Genomic DNA, 13,313 nt, shown 5'->3' on the forward strand with positions numbered 1-13,313 from the left:
AGCCGCTGCTGACACTGCAGACGTTGATACAGCCACATCATCCGTCGCAACATGGTCACTGGCGGAGTGCCAAGTAAGTCTGACATCGAATGTAGCGTCCACGACATCGTCAGCGTTCACGGAAGTTGTGAACGTTTACTCCAATTTTGGGCTCATAAACTTAGCAGCGGACGTTTGCTACTCGTTCACTTGCAGAGATCGCGTACGATGTCTGGGCAGTGAGCACGACGGAAGAAGTAGGCGCCAACATAATACTCGCCCCACACTTGGCAGATTGGGAATTGCTGGAGCTCCACACTTGGTGGACTCCGTTAGAAATAAAAATGTCAACCAAGTATCCAACGGGCGAGTGACTATTAATGCTAAAAAGACTTCTGGTTTCTGAGACTGTGTCGTTCAGGTCTCATAGATCGCGACCGGCTGTGCAGCTACTGCGGCTACAGTCACGAGAAAGACAACATGCTCAGTCGTCACCGAAGTTGCCCCTGTCCACAGATAGTAGCGGACTATCACTGTGGTATGGGTGGCGTGGTTCACTATGACCCGCTCCGCTTGCCGCGGTATTCGATTTATTTAAAAGTTAATAAGAAAAAAAGAAGGTAAGCGAGTACCCACGCGCGCCGAGTATATGCGCCGTCTTCACCGGGAGCTATTGGGCATCACCACGACATGTTTTAGAAACAACAGCAACGCTGAAGACATGGTGTCAATGCTAATAGGTACTAGTCCCCCAAAGCTACAAAATACTGAAAACCTCTATACTACCAACCAAAACCACAAGGACCTTCAACAACCCTGCAACCCGTGCCCCGCTATGGCAGCACCGGAAACAAAGAGCTTCGAGACTGGTCATTTCTGTCAGCGCTGCACAGACGCTTTCGGTGGACACATTCCTCTCTGAAACTGCGCTCGTCGGCAGGACACTAGAAATGCGCTCACATGCGATCGGATCTGGCATCAAATATGGGTCAACGGTACCAACATCCCACCGGAACTGAAGAAGCGCATTCGTTTTGGCAAGCACAGACGTTTTGAAGAAGGGGATCAAGAGAGTGACATACTACCGTTTAGCATTAGTAATCACAATGAGCTCACCAACCTTTCGGCCAAGTTCATCCTATTTCTTCTCTACCTCTTTCTAGTCTAGAACTGCCCGAAAAGTTGGTGAACAAGCGAGTTACCATGCAGCTTATTCTGTAGGATACAGAATAATTCTTCGCCCATGAGGGTTAAAGTGCTGTTGAGCTGGGTACTTGGCTCCATCGTGATCGCAATCGCCTGTACTCCCAATAACAGCTTTGTCGAGCGGCCGAACATGAGTAAGCCGTCGACGTGCAATCGGGACTCGCATTCCTCTGGATGCTTTTGACCTGGATACATTGACCTCAACCGTCTGTAACTCTTTGGCATCGTGACTGCTGATCTTTATGTGAGGCTTTGTGGTGCTGGCCATCGTCTCTTCCACGTCGATGTTCTTAAGCACAGCACTCGGCACCATCTGACCTCGGGTCTCCTGGTCTACGGCTCTCACGTTTGCTCTCTTAACGTAATAAAACACAAGCTCATCTTCGTGCCGTCGACATGTCCACGCTTTTGGAGGTACTGCGCACAGGCTCGAAAGGCTTGGCAGCCGCTTGAAAATATTGGATGCGACTGAAGCGATGGAGGGCGAAGGTGCGACAATCTGTCTGAGTGATAGCCAGAAAAAATGCTTCTACTTCTGCATCGATTTCGATGCACAGCGGCTCTATATTTTAGAAAATGTTTTGGCGACCATTTTTAATTAGTAGAATATCACATTTTTTAAGATAGCGTAGCTAGTTATCGTCCAAACTGCGACTAACTGAAATATTTTTAAATTTTCATATCTGCGATTATTCCTAAAAAGATCACTAAGGAAAAAAACTGGAATTCAAAATAACAAACCAATTAAACTATAGAACCTGTGTAAATATAAAAGCAGAGTGACACCAGAATGGTTAGGCAAAAGTGCCACGAGGAGGCTACCAATGTAAAAATAAAGAGTTCTAAGGTAGAAAAATAGACCAGTCGAAAGTCTTATAATTCATAGCCGCATCACAATAAAAAAAACGTGAGTGTTGCTTGTGTCGAGCAGGGAAGACATCAAAACTCATTCACCCAGATGATGTTTCTTGAAGGGTAGCGGACCGAAAATCTTAGCCTTCGCGACTCTGCTAATGCCGGAAGTGGTTCTGCGCTTCCAGTAAAATCCAGAGCATCCCCGCGCAAGGCGCTACTAATCACAGTCCTGACGTCGTAATGTGAGAGTGACGGCAAGTTAATGTGGTGTTTTGGTCATGCCAACACCTGCTGCCGTTTGTGGTTTTCCATCTTAATCTACTTCGGCAAAAGTAGCTCCAATAAGATAATAAGAAAATAAGTTACTTTTAAACTACAATTCGCTCTCAAATTTCGACGATCAAAATGTGCTCATGTACTCACTGACCCCGTATCGCGCGTTCCTGCGCCTGCCTAGGCCAAACAACAAACAAAATATTACGATATAGAAATGCATTCAGCTGCTCGCTTTGAGCGGTCGTCTCTTTATTTTCTGACTTTCTTTCACACTGACCGTCCTTCTTACGTCGGATAGTAAACATGTACTTAGGTGGAAATGTCATAAAAATCATTTAGAATATAATTTATACCCAATATCAAAATAATACTTTTATAATCCTATCATTGTTTTTAATCACTCATGCAGTGCCGCTGCTGATAATATATCCATGCTTATGCTGACGCGGCTTCATCATCTAGCGTCGCTCCTCGTGACGGTCGGTCGGCTGGTGTCGGTCTGGTTGTCGACGGGCTGATAGAATACCGTAAAAGTCGACCTCAACCTTAATCTCCAGATTGACATTAAATTACATGAATGCAGCATCATTCAGTAGTTTCTAATTGGGTTCGTCGAAATTGTCGGTAAAAAGACACAGACGAAACCATAATCAACAGCTCTGCACCCCTGATACTGACAAATACCGTATTCCTTATGTGATTGGCGACGCTCGGTCATTAGCGACAAATCCAGCAGCCAATCAAATTGATTTAAATTTTATGTCGTCGCGCTTTATGTGCTTGGCGACCAATATAAATTTGAGCATGTTATATAGTTTTTTAGATGTAGGTATCTTTTATGGTAGCAGAAAGGCTGGACCACCTCAAGAATTTGACTGTCGCCAATCACATAAGGAATACGGTAGAGGAAACTAAAGATTATCTGGGTACATCAGTCTTGATGTTCTAGGAACTATCGTATACTTTGTTCCAAGCCACACAGTCGCTCAGCACTTCGGATTTATCGCAAATCCGGGGCACTTATATTTATACTTTGTTTTTCGAAGGCACATTTTTTGATAAGGTTTTGCTTCAAATTATAAACACAAATCTAGAATATAGGCGCTTTTGGTATGGCAGCACCAGTTTACTAGACCGTATTCAACTACGCGTCGTAGAAGTTTTTGTAAGAAAGATATACTGACCACTTCTGCGAGTCGTCTCGACGCTGTCTTTCTAATCGTGAAATGAGTGCTGTTGGTGTCGAACGCTTCTTGGTCTTCCACTGCTGAAATTGCATTTCTTGTATGCTGTTAACAGATCTATTCATTTCGCTGTTCGGAGCTGCGAAAGCCAGCATGCGTGCCAAATTCAACTCACCAAAGCGCTTCTCTAGCTCAATAACAGCTGCGAATTCATCCGGATGGTCCTTTAAATTGTTCATCTTGTTGACGTACGAGGCCCAAGTACCCACTCAAGTTTCAGATAAGTAAAAACATCGTCAACAGTTTTACGTTGGCTCCTCCACATTTCCTGCTCCAGCTTCAAAGCAAGATTTTTCGTAAACACGTTGTCCTTTGCCTGAATGAACATTTTCTCCAGTGCGTCGTCGCCGTGGTATTTCTTCATCACTGAATACATCGTCCTAGCGGCAGTTTTCTTATCCAGTTTCGATACGTAGCTGACCCAAGTGTCCAACACTGGGCTTTTGAAAAGGAAATCGCCCTCTTTGTTCAGCTTAAGGAGGTCGAAAACGCCCGCTGAACTTTACTTGCGCTTGAGCCAAATGTTGAGCAGAGCGTTGTGCAGCTTTTCATCGTCAATTCGAACATTGATATCTCTCGCTGCAACCGCCAGCATCTTCGCCACATGTTCATCGCTGAATTTTGCCATCATTTTTGTCAACAACACCTGATAGCCATCCCGACCGCGCATTGTCGCGTACTCCAACCACGTTTTTAAAACTGGGTTCCTCAGTTGGTTGCCCCCCTCGTCTGCACTGAGGCGTAGCAGCTTGAAGACGTCGTCTGCTGTTCTCTTTTCTTTCAACCAGTTCTTAAGCTGTGCGTGCCTCACAGCCGAAGCAATGGTGCGAGTACTGCGGTCTTTCTTTGCTGCTACTAACATTTTAGTTAGTCCAGCGTCGTCATACCGCTCCATCAGTTTGAGTAATAGCGCACGATTCGGCCTCTCCGTTAGCTTCATTTCGTACGACATCCAGGTTTTCAGCATTGGGTTCTTCAAAAGATTATCCTCTTGTACTTTTAGGTTCAGAAGACTGAAAACTTCGTTTGATGTTCTCTTTTGAACGATCCAGTTGTCGAGCTGAGCGTTCTGTAACTGGTTCGCGACGATCATCGTCTTATACTTCTGACGTGCTTCGGCTAGAAGCTTCGCCAGAGTCTTGTCGCCGTAGTGATCTGTCAATGTAAAGACCATAGCCGCTTGGCCACCTTCGGGGTTCTTCTTGTAGGCTTTTGTTACAGACTTAGCCCACGTTTCAAACGGTGCACTCTGGAAAAGATCCGCCTTCACTTCTCCAACTTTGAGCCTTTGAAAAAGGTCGTTTGTAGCCTTCTGCTTATCCGATGTCAATCTCAGCTTGGTATTTGTTACGATCTTCTTCAAAGCCTCCGAGCTGATCAAGCTTTTAAGTTTCGCAGTACCAGGCATCTTCATGTCGAATGTTCTTTCTTCAGAGCTGTCTACATCGCCATCCAACACTGACCTAGCGTGGCTTCTTAAGTAGTGTTTGTCATGGCCATCCGCCACACGCTTCGAAGGCTCGCCCTTGGCGACATCCACACTGGACGCCGCGGAATCAGCGCTGGCGCGTGCTAGGAAAACGAGGGTCAGCAGATAGATGATGAAGAAGAAACGCATTACTTTGCAGTCAAGTGATCGGACGAGCAAAAGTGAAAATGAGAGTTGCCTCCAGTGCGTAGCTTTGCAAGGCGTTCCGGGAAGAAAAGCGAAAAAGCCGGAACTTTTTCTCTCGTTATCATCATCGGATGAGAAGTCTGGTTTCTTCATTTCAGCTGCACTTGAGCCCCCCCCCTCCTCCCCTGAACTCTGACACTGGAAAGCTTCGACACTGCTTATTGTTATCAGGGATTTTTCCTGAGCTGGTATCAACGACCCTCGCTAGCTCTGCACAACTGAACAGTTGTGTTGTAAATACAGATCAATGATTTTATGATGTTACAGTAGAGGCAAAGTGGTAAACACCCGTAGATGATGGGGTGTTTGAGAACAGACACATAGTGACAACTGTAGTACACGCGCAGGGTCGTGCGGTAAGATCTGGAGATGTGGATATATTCGGGAGACGATAATCAGAGAGCCCCAAACTTATTCGCAGATCGCCCTTATTGAACTCAAGAGACTGCAAATCTTTAGAATAACTGGATGTTTATCGAAATGCAGGCACAGGCGGGATGCCCGTTACCTCGGGTAATCTACAGTACCGAAAGTGAGGTACCACCATGATGTTAGTCGTGGCATTGATATCTTTCACCGATACTCACATCGGCGTTATTGTAAGTTGACCCTCGATTCTAGTTACCTCGCGCGAATCGGCCCTCGACTCACATTGACTCGCGCGAGGAAACGTGAATCTTATGAATCCGCATTAAGTTGTTTGCTATCAATTATTAGTTAGTACATTTGAGCACACCCTTCCCTAAGCTCTGACACTTGATTGTTCTCTGGGATTTAATCCAGAGTTGGTATTAACGACCCTGCACAACTTAACAGCTGTGTTGTATATACTGATCAATGATTATATGATGTTAGAGGGAAATTGGTAAACACCCTTAGATGATGAGACGTCTGAGTTCAGATAAATAGTAGTACACGCGCGAAGCAGGGTCGTGCGGTAAGATCTGGAGATGTGGATAAATTCGCTCCTCCACTTTAAACTTGATGCACACCAATCCTTACAGGCGTGCTTACCACTGCACGGAACAAGATACCCATAATTGCGACACGCTCGTGGCTTCACAGCAAGCAGTACATTAAACTGCCTTGCTCAGTTGTGGTGAACGAAGCTAGAACCTTCGATTATATAAAGATGATAGTGCAGTACATACCGAGCACGACGCAATACAGATTCCACCTAGAAACTGAGATGCACATACCGCTTATCGCCCCACATCTCCGGTCATACTTAGCTCAACATATAACAGAAACATATCCTATTCTTGGTTAGTTCAGTTCTCGGGCTGGGTGTGTAGTTTGCGGCGTAATTCTGGCACTGATTAAGGGGTCGGAAAATATTGCAATTCAATATAGTATTGGTTTTACTGATGGTAATTCCATTTTATATATTTAAAAAGCACGCCTGAGCAGAAATGGTAAATTTCGTAATGTCTTCGCGCATTCCATTGTGGTTCAAGCATGCGATATGATGTACCTACCCAGTTTCCTCAATTTGGCAGTATCAGGTTCTGGGTGCAGAGCTGTTGATTATTGTATCGTATGTGTCTTTTTACCGACAATTTTGATGAACCCAATTAGAATTGATGCTGCATTCATGTAATTACCAGGTACGTTATTGAGTCTGGGAGGTAACATTGTTGTGTGATATTCGTGTGGATCAATTATACAGTGCAATCTGGACGATGTTTCCAGTATCCATCCGTTTGAGCATCCATTATCCACTTTGTTGTGAAAATGCTGAGGCGAAGCGAAGCAAGTTTGTCTTTCCTGTAGAGTGGTGATAATGGAAAACACTTCAGCTTTGTTGCATCAGGAACACGTGATAACCCGACATATATATGCTCGAACCTCCATTCTGGTGCATACGGGCAGCCTTCAAGTAAAAGGAGCACCCGTTTTAGAGTTGCGCCTTGGGCTTTCCATACAGTCATCACGAACGCAAGATCAACAGCGTGCTGACAGTTTTGATTTTTTTTTGGATAGAGAACCATTTCGGGTACCATACTCAGCCCTAGATTAATTCGATTGTGTACAGAACCTCATTTTTTTATTTTTCAACTAACTCGCTGAGTGAAATACATAATTTTGAGTGTACTTATTTCAGGTTTGACCCAGTTGACGACCAGTAAAAATTATATAGTTGAGGCCTCTTTAAGGGTATTCTACCAGCCCGGCGACCGACACCAGCCGAACGACCGTCACGAGGAGCGACGCTAGATGATGCCCCCCTCCTCCCAGTGCGGCATCGTCTCACACAGGTGCATGGCGGATCGCAAGAATACACTGCTACTGCTCCTAAAACGTACGCACAACTTCACTTTGAGCAGGGAATGGCTGCGTTTAAAGTGAGCGCGGAAGGAGAATCTGCAGCACTATTCCACGAAGACTGTCTTAGCCACATTTTAAACCCTGTGTAGCAAGACAAGTTATGTTTAATTGATAGCAAACAACTTAATGCGGATTCATAAGATTCACGTTTCCTCGCGCGAGTCAATGTGAGTCGAGGGCCGATTCGCGCGAGGTAACTAGAATCGAGGGTCAACTTACAATAACGCCGATGTGAGTATCGGTGAAAGATATCAATGCCACGACTAACATCATGGTGGTACCTCACTTTCGGTACTGTAGATTACCCGAGGTAACGGGCATCCCGCCTGTGCCTGCATTTCGATAAACATCCAGTTATTCTAAAGATTTGCAGTCTCTTGAGTTCAATAAGGGCGATCTGCGAATAAGTTTGGGGCTCTCTGATTATCGTCTCCCACATCTCCAGATCTTACCGCACGACCCTGCGCGTGTACTACAGTTGTCACTATGTGTCTGTTCTCAAACACCCCATCATCTACGGGTGTTTACCACTTTGCCTCTACTGTAACATCATAAAATCATTGATCTGTATTTACAACACAACTGTTCAGTTGTGCAGAGCTAGCGAGGGTCGTTGATACCAGCTCAGGAAAAATCCCTGATAACAATAAGCAGTGTCGAAGCTTTCCAGTGTCAGAGTTCAGGGGAGGAGGGGGGGGGGCTCAAGTGCAGCTGAAATGAAGAAACCAGACTTCTCATCCGATGATGATAACGAGAGAAAAAGTTCCGGCTTTTTCGCTTTTCTTCCCGGAACGCCTTGCAAAGCTACGCACTGGAGGCAACTCTCATTTTCACTTTTGCTCGTCCGATCACTTGACTGCAAAGTAATGCGTTTCTTCTTCATCATCTATCTGCTGACCCTCGTTTTCCTAGCACGCGCCAGCGCTGATTCCGCGGCGTCCAGTGTGGATGTCGCCAAGGGCGAGCCTTCGAAGCGTGTGGCGGATGGCCATGACAAACACTACTTAAGAAGCCACGCTAGGTCAGTGTTGGATGGCGATGTAGACAGCTCTGAAGAAAGAACATTCGACATGAAGATGCCTGGTACTGCGAAACTTAAAAGCTTGATCAGCTCGGAGGCTTTAGAGAAGATCGTAACAAATACCACTAGGAGATTGACATCGGATAAGCAGAAGGCTACAAACGACCTTTTTCAAAGGCTCAAAGTTGGAGAAGTGAAGGCGGATCTTTTCCAGAGTGCACCGTTTGAAACGTGGGCTAAGTCTGTAACAAAAGCCTACAAGAAGAACCCCGAAGGTGGCCAAGCGGCTATGGTCTTTACATTGACAGATCACTACGGCGACAAGACTCTGGCGAAGCTTCTAGCCGAAGCACGTCAGAAGTATAAGACGATGATCGTCGCGAACCAGTTACAGAACGCTCAGCTCGACAACTGGATCGTTCAAAAGAGAACATCAAACGAAGTTTTCAGTCTTCTGAACCTAAAAGTACAAGAGGATAATCTTTTGAAGAACCCAATGCTGAAAACCTGGATGTCGTACGAAATGAAGCTAACGGAGAGGCCGAATCGTGCGCTATTACTCAAACTGATGGAGCGGTATGACGACGCTGGACTAACTAAAATGTTAGTAGCAGCAAAGGGGGACCGCAGTACACGCACCATTGCTTTGGCTGTGGAGCACGCACAGCTTAAGAACTGCTTGAAAGAAAAGAAAACAGCAGACGACGTCTTCAAGCTGCTACGCCTCAGTGCAGACGAGGGAGGCTATCAAATGAGGAACCCCGTTCTAAAAACGTGGTTGGAGTACGCGACAATGCGCGGTCGGGATGGCTATCAGGTGTTGTTGACAAAAATGATGGCAAAATTCAGCGATGAACATGTGGCGAAGATGCTGGCGGTTGCAGCGAGAGATATCAATGTTCGAATTGACGATGAAAAGCTGCACAACGCTCTGCTCAACATTTGGCTCAAGCGCAAGTAAAGTTCAGCGGGCGTTTTCGACCTCCTTAAGCTGAACAAAGAGGGCGATTTCCTTTTCAAAAGCCCAGTGTTAAACACTTGGGTCAGCTACGTATCGAAACTGGACAAGAAAAATGCCGCTAGGACGATGTATTCAGTGATGGAGAAATACCACGGCGACGACGCACTGGAGAAAATGTTCATTCAGGCAAAGGACAACGTGTTTACGAAAAATCTTGCTTTGAAGCTGGAGCAGGAAATGTGGAGGAGCCAACGTAAAACTTTTGACGATGTTTTTACTTATCTGAAACTTGAGTGGGTACTTGGGCCTCGTACGTCAACAAGATGAACAATTTAAAGGACCATCCGGATGAATTCGCAGTTGTTATTGAGCTAGAGAAGCGCTTTGGTGAGTTGAATTTGGCACGCATGCTGGCTTACGCAACTCCGAACAGCGAAATGAAGAGAACTGTTAGCAGCATACAAGAAATGCAATTTCAGCAGTGGAAGACCAAAAAGCGTTTGACACCAACAGCACTCATCTCACGATTAGAAAGACAACGTCGAGACGACTCGCAGAAGTGGTCAGTATATCTTTCTTACAAAAACTTCTACGACGCATATTTGAATAGGGTCTAGTAAACTAGTGTTGCCATACCAAAAGCGCCTTATTCTAGATTTGTGTTTATGATTTAAAGCAAATCCTTATGCCGTCGAAAATAAACTTTTATAGTATCAGAACCCCAGGCTTGCGATAAATCCAAAGTGCCGCGCCACTGTGTGGCTTGTAACGAAGTATACGATAGTTCATGGAACAAAAACATCAAGACTGATGTACCCCTCGTACGCACCAGAAGGTGCAAGTGGATTCGGGGCTGTAGCAGGAGCATGTCCGTGCAGTATGTGTATTACAGCCCCCACTTTATGTTTTCCCTCTTCAAGTTTCTGGAACTATACTAAATATTACATGTAATAGGCGCGGACAGGATGCAGAAGCAAACCGGGGCGGCGGCAAAATGTTTTCTTATTTAATTCGTATAGCGGACTATCACGCTGTTCTCCAGTATTCATATCCAAAGTTTGAACATCATCCGTAGTACTATACCGGCTAGACGGTTTGAGCTATGCATACTGTGCAAAACCGCACGCATTCATCCACACTACTTGCACTGATACTTTCGTTGCATTCCCTTCGTGTTTAAGACGGTCGTAATACTACGGAGACTCTTAATCCTCAATCCTTGGCTACAATTGAGATCCATCCTCCGAAAGGAACTTGTGACACTGTCACAAAGTCACTGGATGCAACGGCCGCACCGAAGCCAGTCCACGACGACTCGCCGTTAGCCCACACTGTGTTGCCGTTGATGAAAATCTCGATTGTATCCAGAGCCTTGCCGAACGTGGGCACCGAGATGGACCCCGTTGTGTTCTTTGGAGTCTCAAAGTTGGCCTGGAAGAAGCTGTCCTCGTCCTTGGTCGTCCACTTAACGGAGAAGTCCCCCGTCGCCAGCGAGTACCCAGTGTGTAGCTCGCCAATACCCGCTCCAGCTGCGTGTGGTACAAATTTCCACGTCTTACCAGCATCCGTCACGGGACTCAGCCCGCCTACATGCAACGTCAAAGACGCTGTTGGACCCGTAGACCAAGCGTGTGCGTGCGAAATGTATGCACCCAATTCCAGACCGTAGAATGGGTACATCAGCTCTCCCGTTTCGTAGTACGCCTCAATAGTAGTCGAGTTGCTGAAAGTATCGAGCATGTAGCCCCATTGACGACGGATGATCGCGAGAGCATGTGATGCGTCGCCAGGAGTGGCACGTAGATGAGCTTCCACCTCTAGACTTGTGATGAACGGCGAAATAGAGCCGAGACCTTCAGGCGACACAGCACCGTATTCGTTCCATCGAGCCGCGAGGTTCTCTGAGACGGTAGTAGCTTGCTCTGATGACTGCGTCAGATTGTACCGAACAGCAAGAGAGTTGCCATCCTGGGGGTGCAGCTCAGCACCTGCAGCTGTAGTGTTATCACGGAAAAGACCGACTGAGTCGTCCCAAAGATTGATATTAACCGCAGTCTTAACAGCACCAGCGAGATCTCCAAACGTCGTGCCGCTGTAGGACGGCACCTCGTACCCCAGATGCTTCGCCATGTCGGCGTAACTGTAAAGCGCGTGGTACAGGAGCGAGCTGGCGGCGATGTTCTTGCCTCCTTGACCCACACGACCCCAATCAAAGACGCCCGTGACGTTAAGCAGCATATCGGACGAGTCCACGTTGCCCAGGTTAAACTCAAAGCCGAACAACGCACGGTCCCAGTGGCTCTTGAGGAATTCCGTGTCAGCAGTGAGAATCGCGTAGTCGACTATGGAGATCAGCGTCCACAGGTGGTACGTATCCGAGTTGATACCCGCTAGTTGCACTCGGGGAGCAATAGGAGTACCGGCATAGGCGAACTGACCGTTTGTCGTGTTCTGGATCGCATAGAGCGAGTTAATAGCGTGACGAACCGATAAAAGGTTGTCGTCGTTCAACGTGGTTACCCATGACAATGTAGCCACACCAAAGTCACCAGGCCAGGGCGTACGGTCGCGTTTGGTGCCGTCCACGTACACTTCCGCACCGGAAGTCACGTTCTGGATGGTGGCGTTGCTGAACCAGCCGTACTTGGTGATGGTCGGTGGGTTCGCACGAGATTCGTTCGACGCGATCGTACAGATTTGAACGGTGTACGCACCGGCGTACCAGATACGGTTGAGCAGCTCATCATCCCTGTAAAAGTAACCCGAGTACTCGCGTAGTTTGTCGTCGTCGGTAGCTGGAGCAGCTGTGAAGTGCGTGGAGACTCCGGTGATCTCAATCGGGGCAGACGAACTCGTGGACAGCGTTAGATAACGGAAGCTGCCTCGAGCGAACTCTCGACCGAACGTGTAGGTTGAATCGGGTGCAGCAGGAGCTCAGTACATCGGTATCGAGTCGGATCTATCCACTGACATGGCTATTATCGATGGTACCATTGAGCACTCTCGGAGAAGGCCACCCCAAGATGCGCGTCACTTGTAGTCGTCGGACCGAATTGCAGCGTGATGAACCCCGCTACTTGCTGGCCGAAGTCGTTCGTGACGGTAGATCCGTTGCCGGACAGCCTGGCGGTCAGGTCAGAGACGTTGACGTTGCCGGAGGAGCCATAGATACTGACAGGAGCAATGTCTCGAGACGCAGGAGATTGGATGTACTGCTCCCAGGGTGCAACTGACCCGAAAGCGACAGCGACAAGTACACTCGAGACGAAAGCGATCGCTTGGACTTTCATTGCAGTTGATGCAGTCGACAGCAAATTTGAGAATGAAAGCGAGTGCCCAAGACCACAACGAAGCATTTTGCAAGCATGGATCAGGAGACTGTTTCTACTAGATTTAATGCTCACAGCATCCACGCTTCTCTGATGGTACTTCAAGCCTTGGTGACCTCGGGCCTTCTTTCGATTTGTGTTTCTTACTGAAGGTGCACACTGGTTGAAGTCGCTCCCTTTCAAGGGCTCTTTCTGCTTTTTTTTAGATTTGTATCTTCAGAAAAGAAATGAAAAGTACTACTACTTGGAGGTAATTCTCCGTCGTATTACGACCGTCGTAAACACTGCAATAAATCAATGCAGTGTGGGTGAAGCAGCATGAATGAGTGTGGTCTTGGACATTATGCATAGCGCAAACCGTCTAGACGGTACAGTATGCGACTAGAGCACGGTGACAAAGAGGCTGCTTTCGCGAGGCTTGTGTTGCTTTGATGGCACT

At 46.9% G+C, this 13,313-nt stretch overlaps 3 protein-coding genes across 3 annotated transcripts; 1 reads left to right on the top strand and 2 right to left on the bottom strand.

Moving 5' to 3' along the window:
- Window positions 1–4,062: 4,062 nt before the first annotated feature.
- Window positions 4,063–5,178, bottom strand: PITG_05095 (secreted RxLR effector peptide protein, putative; the record flags this gene model as incomplete). The annotated part of the gene is made up of 1 exon (XM_002998753.1): window positions 4,063–5,178. One exon carries the CDS (start codon window positions 5,176–5,178, stop codon window positions 4,063–4,065), a length of 1,116 nt encoding a protein of 371 aa, XP_002998799.1.
- A 3,251-nt stretch (window positions 5,179–8,429) lies between these two features.
- Window positions 8,430–9,545, top strand: PITG_05096 (secreted RxLR effector peptide protein, putative; the record flags this gene model as incomplete). Its single annotated transcript, XM_002998754.1, has 1 exon — window positions 8,430–9,545. The coding sequence occupies one exon, from the start codon at window positions 8,430–8,432 to the stop codon at window positions 9,543–9,545; it is 1,116 nt and encodes a 371-aa protein (XP_002998800.1).
- A 1,212-nt stretch (window positions 9,546–10,757) lies between these two features.
- On the bottom strand, window positions 10,758–12,835 carry PITG_05097 (glycoside hydrolase, putative; the record flags this gene model as incomplete). Its single annotated transcript, XM_002998755.1, has 2 exons — window positions 10,758–12,478; window positions 12,595–12,835. 2 exons carry the CDS (start codon window positions 12,833–12,835, stop codon window positions 10,758–10,760), a joined length of 1,962 nt encoding a protein of 653 aa, XP_002998801.1.
- Between the last annotated feature and the right edge of the window lie 478 nt (window positions 12,836–13,313).

Source organism: Phytophthora infestans, genomic scaffold (genome assembly GCF_000142945.1).
Source record: "Phytophthora infestans T30-4 supercont1.7 genomic scaffold, whole genome shotgun sequence".
Lineage (NCBI taxonomy): Eukaryota > Oomycota > Peronosporomycetes > Peronosporales > Peronosporaceae > Phytophthora > Phytophthora infestans.